The sequence below is a fragment of the Hordeum vulgare genome, chromosome 3H (genome assembly GCF_904849725.1).
Source record: "Hordeum vulgare subsp. vulgare chromosome 3H, MorexV3_pseudomolecules_assembly, whole genome shotgun sequence".
Classification (NCBI taxonomy): domain Eukaryota; kingdom Viridiplantae; phylum Streptophyta; class Magnoliopsida; order Poales; family Poaceae; genus Hordeum; species Hordeum vulgare.
In genome coordinates, this window is record NC_058520.1 from 595,658,109 (window position 1) to 595,663,567 (window position 5,459).

Genomic DNA, 5,459 nt, shown 5'->3' on the forward strand with positions numbered 1-5,459 from the left:
TAGAATAGATCTATATGAATGTGTAGAATTATTTTGAATTTTCTTTTTTATAAAACTCTAACATGCAATTTCCTGCAAAAAAAAACCCCAACATGCAATTACCAATTAACTATTTTTTGCAAAATAACTACTTCCTTCGTTCTTAAATATAAGTCTTTTTAAAGGTTACATGTGAAAGGGAATCGTTTCTGGCCGGTGCACCGGCCGAATCGTTCGGCCGGCCGCACGCGACCGCCTGCGCCCGCTGACTGGTCATGCAACATTTTTTCGTTTAAATTATTGCAACCACCGTCATATTTGCTGTAAGCGTTATTTTTTTCCTACATTTTGTCCAGTAAAAAAGCTGCATATACGTTTGGTTGCAACTCCAGTTCTTCGAATTTTTCGTTACAATCAATGTTTTTATTTTTGCTATAACCGTGTTAATTTTTGCTACAACCGGCATCATTTTTTGCTGCAACCATTCACTAAAAAAGTTGCATACACATCACACGTAAATATTTGTTACAATCGGCGTTTCACTTTTGCTACCACATACCATCAGCTGTGTTTTTTTCCTACGTATCACGTAGATATTTATTTTGCTACAAATTTTGTTTTTTGTTGTAACCGTTGGAAAAATTGCTGCAATCGCATCGAAATTTTGCTGCATCAAAAAAAAAATATTACATGAAGATCCAACGGTGCGGACGCGCGGGGTTGATGGATCGTGCGGCCTGCGCACGGCCGGCCCAAAGTTTCGCGCGCCGGCCCAGATCACTCCCCCGTGTGAAATCTTTGTCGCAAAAAGAAAAAAATCCGTTCACAGCGGAGTGAAAGTCAGGCTGGGGGTTGTTCTTCCTCCGCCGCGCACGGCCTGCACGCCGGCGATTGCTCATAACCCGCGTTACATCCGCCGCCTCCTCCTCGTCGCCGCCGCCGCGGCCTTCATCTACATCCAAGTAAACCCCCTCCCTCCCTCCTTTGCTCTGCTCTCTCCGGCTCTCCCCGTATCAGATCCATTCCGCTCAGCCAGTCGCCGGCCGGGGATCTGACCGCCTCCACCCTCATCTCCTCCACCCGAAAATCAGATTAGCCGAGTAGATTTCCCCTTGATTCGGTTCCCCCTTTCTGTTCAGGTGCGGCTCTTCTCTACCCAGTCTCATGACGCCGGACGCCTCGCCCTCGCCGGAGCAGTACGCCCCCCTACCCATCTCCAGTATCTGATATATACAGGATCCAAACTCTTAACTTGTTCTGCTCTACAGGATCAACCTGATCTCCCCGTCGCCGCTGTTGTCATAATGGCTTGCAATCGACCAGACTATTTGCAGAGGACGGTCGAATCTATCCTCAAGTACGTTGCTTTGTCTCCACTCCTTTGTTTTCCCAAAAAGAAAATTTTCCGATGCTGTTATATGTTGATGGAGTACTCTGTTATATGTGAAATCAAGTTCCTTTTAATCTTATCACCTCACTAGTCATACAACATCTCATAAAGAGAACTTGGGCCACTTTGGTGACAGCTCCTTTTATTTACTTCCATGTAGCTTCAGTTTGTACTTCGTAGAACACAGTACCTGACCAAATGATGGACAATAACTCTTCCAGGTATCAGAAAGCAGTTGCTTCAAAGTTTCCATTATTTATATCGCAGGTAATGCTAATAGGTAATAGCAATTTCAGTTCTTCTTCTCGGTCTCTTTATGTGTGTGGAAGGATATTTTTACTTTGCTTCTTCCAATTGCAGGATGGAACAAATGGAGATGTAAAAAATAAGGCCCTGAGTTATACCCAAATAAGATATATGCAGGTGTGGAAAGAAACACTTGCTCTATGCTTAATTGCCTCATATAACAGAGCACACTCTGCTTCTCCAGTAATATTGCTGGATAGCTGATACAAGTTATTCCGTGACTGCTTACTCTTAAGTAACCATATGAGTGCAAAAATAAAAATTATAAATTTGGCCTGCAAGAAGGTGTAGGTGTACCAAGAGGCAGCAGCGGATCTACGTAGCATTTACAGTATTTTTCTAGGCATACAGCCTACCAGCAAATGATTTGTTTAGCTAGCACTCAATGTTCCTTTTCCCTTTCATGTGTTGCAGCATGTAGATCTCGAACCTGTGCACACTGAAAGACCAGGGGAACACATTGCATATTACAAGATAGCTAGTAGGTAGTCCTCAATTGATGCGTGTTTTCCTAAGGCTGATCAAATTATTCATTTTTGTTCTAACGATGTTTCTCAATTCAGACCACTATAAATGGGCCTTGGATGAGCTATTCATTAAGCATGATTTTCGCCGAGTTATCATTCTGGAAGGTCTGATATCTTTGATGATTCTTCGACTGCGTTGTTCTTATATATATTTGCACATGCCATCTCATTTCCGTGGATTAATGGTTAATAGATGACATGGAGATCGCCCCAGATTTCTTCGACTACTTCGAGGCTGCAGCGAAATTACTTGATACTGACAAGTATGTTACAACTGTACTCCGACTATAGATGGCAAAGACAATTGATTAATATCAAGTGTGTCCAATTAGGTAACTGTAACTGCTGACGTTGTGGTATTGTAGGTCGATAATGGCTGTTTCTTCTTGGAATGACAATGGGCAAAAGCAGTTCGTTTATGACCCAAGTTAGTATTCCGATAGGCCTCTGTTCAACTTTATGTCCGCATTGATAGGGAAAGTTACTCATTTTTCTAGATAATGCGTTGCAGAAGCTCTTTACCGTTCGGACTTCTTTCCTGGGCTTGGATGGATGCTAACAAAGACAACATGGATGGAGCTGTCACCAAAGTGGCCCAAAGCATATCCTTACTATTGCCTACTGATTCTTAGATTGGCAGATATACTTTTGTTTAGTACCTTGTATCATATGTTTCTTCCTTGACAAGAGTTTACTTATTGGGATGATTGGGTGAGACTAAAGGAGGTACGCAGAGATCGGCAGTTTATTCGGCCAGAAGTATGCAGAACATACAACTTTGGCGAGCATGTATGTTTGCTATTCTACGACAATGCAAATTTATGACTGCATTTTTGCATGCACTAACAACCCGCAGATTAGCCCTTGAATATTTTAGCCGTCGACTCTGGATTGCTGACATTTAACACTTGTGTTTTTATGCATCCATTCAAGGGATCAAGCATGGGACAATTCTTCGATCAGTACCTGAAACCAATCAAATTAAACGATGCTCATGTATGCAAATCTTCCCATATATTTCAGTTTGTACAAAAGTTATAAGCCCTTTGTTGCTGAGATTTACCTGTGCCCCTTTTATGGCAACAGATTGACTGGACCTCCGAGGACCTGAGCTACCTCACGGAGGTAAGAGTCAATCTGTTCCTCAGAGAGAAAGTTGCTGTTTCCATAAGAGTGTGCCTAATGCTTGTGTTGGTAATATTAGGACAATTTCTTGATCAAATTTGGGAAAGATGTGGCTAGTGCCACACCTGTGCATGGATTCGATGAATTGTTGAAGGCCCACAATCTGGATGTGGACGTAAGGATTCAGTATGACGACCAGGGCGATTTCGAGCGTGTAGCTCGTCAGTTTGGAGTATTTGAAGAGTGGAAGGTTCCCTTGCTAACTCAATTTAATTTGTTTATGTTTCGCTCTCAAGTATGGCAAGTGATAAATCTCTGAGCGGTGATTCTTTGCTCTATTAGAAAATGCAATTTTGCTGGACACAATTTGGACTGGAAATGTGTAAAGTCTTCCGGTGCAAACCATTATTGCTCATGTTTTAATTTTTCTGCCATTTTTCAAGGACGGTGTTCCACGGGCAGCTTACAAGGGTGTGGTGGTCTTCCGATATAAGAGCAGTCGAAGACGAATATACCTTGTCGGCCCTGACTCTCTTCGTCAACTCGGGGTTTAGCTTACGGTGCTGAGGTGGGAAATTTCTCTATTGCCACCCTGACTTAGCATAACATGGGCATATATGTAGTGCCAGATCAACAGGGGGTGCAAAAATGAAGCAATGAATTATTTGACGATGGAGGATATGCATTTTCGCCCTCATGGCGTATAGTTAGTACAAGGGTCTATGTTAAAATGTGGTTGGGTTCGTCCGTCCCGCGCGATCTGTAGTTACCATAAGTGAGTGTATTCAAAATTTTGTGTGTACGCGTTTACATAATGCAACAAATGCATGGCCTAACAAGACAATTCCGCAAGAAACATATGACAGTAGAGTAACAACCATGGTTGTTCAGTTCTAATAAAGCAACCTAAGTTTTAGCCACAGTGCTAGTTGTACGTGTTGGTTGTTTAATGGATACGTTCTGATTTGGTTGCACTTCCTCATATATGTTGCTAAGTATGTGTATTCTTACTTGCTAATTTAATTTCAAGTTCAGTATTTTTACCTGCTAATTTTACTTCAAGTTCAACAAATCTAGAGTAATATGTTGGCTCTTCGGAGATTATTTGGATCTCGGAATATATTCGGAGATTATTTATCTTTCCATGTAGAAACATTATCATCTTCTATAGTGGGCACGCAAATAAGTACATTTAGTTACCTCTGCCTATGAAGTACATTTAGTTACTTCTGCCTATGGGGTACATTTAATTATCATCTTCTATGGTGTATCATTTTATGGAAGATATGATGGCAAGGGATCACACCTTTGTCTGGAGAGTATTGTCTTTACAAGATGCTGAGGCTTGTTGAACTCTGGAAAAAGACCGCTTGCCCCCCTCAGGGGCGACTCGGGCAGCTCCAACCATTTAAAATGTGGTATTGTATAGTAATTGCATTGCTTGTACTTTTTCGCTTTGCAGTTTTTCCAAAGCTAGACAATGGAAGTCTTCAAAGAAGATGGTGGAAGTTTCAGTAACAAGAAAATTTGGCATGGATTAGTCACATACATATGGGCGTATTTTTAACGGAATTAAACGCTTATACTTGCTGGATTTCTAAGCATAGTTAGCATTTCCGATGTTAAACCACAACTAGCACAGTAAATTTATCCTTGTTGTTGAGTTGTTTGTGCAACTCAACATGTAGTGCACATGTGTAGTTAGTTCTAGTACATCTGGCAGGTGATTGGTCATCACTGTTATGTTCACGGATGTTTGGTGGACTCGTATATTCACATCAATTCAGTTCATTCACTAACTTGTCTATTGGAAGTTTTGATTTTTATGTTACTTAGAGCATCACTATGACAAAAGTAATTTTCTCTCGCATACAAGGAGGATGGAACATTAGGCAAACATGCCCCATGTCTGTGTCCGGTTAATCATTCCATTACCAGTGATATTGTCAACTTGTCTCTTTTCTTTCTCATGTAAGGTAAAAAAGTGAACGACATTTTATGGGTGCACATGACTATTATACACATCCCATTGAATTCACGTGATCGAAAGGACACACGATTATTATACGTGTTCCATTGAATTTGTGAATCTGCTCATGTCGTAGGTGGGAATTGGATGAACTTTGTGAGCG

The 5,459-nt window shown here is 41.3% G+C and overlaps 1 protein-coding gene across 4 annotated transcripts; it reads left to right on the plus strand.

Moving 5' to 3' along the window:
* The first annotated feature begins 818 nt into the window (after positions 1–818).
* On the plus strand, positions 819–5,126 carry LOC123445481 (alpha-1,3-mannosyl-glycoprotein 2-beta-N-acetylglucosaminyltransferase-like). 4 transcript variants are annotated; one of them, XM_045122467.1, is made up of 16 exons: positions 819–941; positions 1,119–1,175; positions 1,248–1,336; positions 1,591–1,636; positions 1,730–1,792; positions 2,090–2,156; positions 2,239–2,307; positions 2,396–2,465; positions 2,568–2,629; positions 2,714–2,804; positions 2,898–2,991; positions 3,136–3,198; positions 3,289–3,327; positions 3,407–3,577; positions 3,771–3,895; positions 4,790–5,126. In XM_045122467.1, exons 3-15 carry the CDS (start codon positions 1,284–1,286, stop codon positions 3,879–3,881), a joined length of 999 nt encoding a protein of 332 aa, XP_044978402.1. In that variant the 5' UTR covers positions 819–941; positions 1,119–1,175; positions 1,248–1,283; the 3' UTR covers positions 3,882–3,895; positions 4,790–5,126. The 4 variants fall into 4 exon arrangements, with proteins under 4 accessions (XP_044978402.1, XP_044978403.1, XP_044978401.1 ...); XM_045122468.1 differs by having other exon boundaries at positions 906–941; positions 1,530–1,636; XM_045122466.1 differs by having other exon boundaries at positions 906–941; positions 1,530–1,792.
* Positions 5,127–5,459: the final 333 nt, after the last annotated feature.

What these genes read in the sequence shown, in the direction of transcription:
- LOC123445481 (XM_045122466.1), top strand. Translation starts at nt 1,568, where the DNA reads ATGATGGACAATAACTCTTCCAGGTATCAGAAAGCAGTTGCTTCAAAG. An exon ending in CCCAAATAAGATATATGCAG is followed by an intron (nt 1,793 to 2,089) that starts GTGTGGAAAGAA and finishes CATGTGTTGCAG; the next exon opens with CATGTAGATCTCGAACCTGT. An exon ending in CCGAGTTATCATTCTGGAAG is followed by an intron (nt 2,308 to 2,395) that starts GTCTGATATCTT and finishes AATGGTTAATAG; the next exon opens with ATGACATGGAGATCGCCCCA.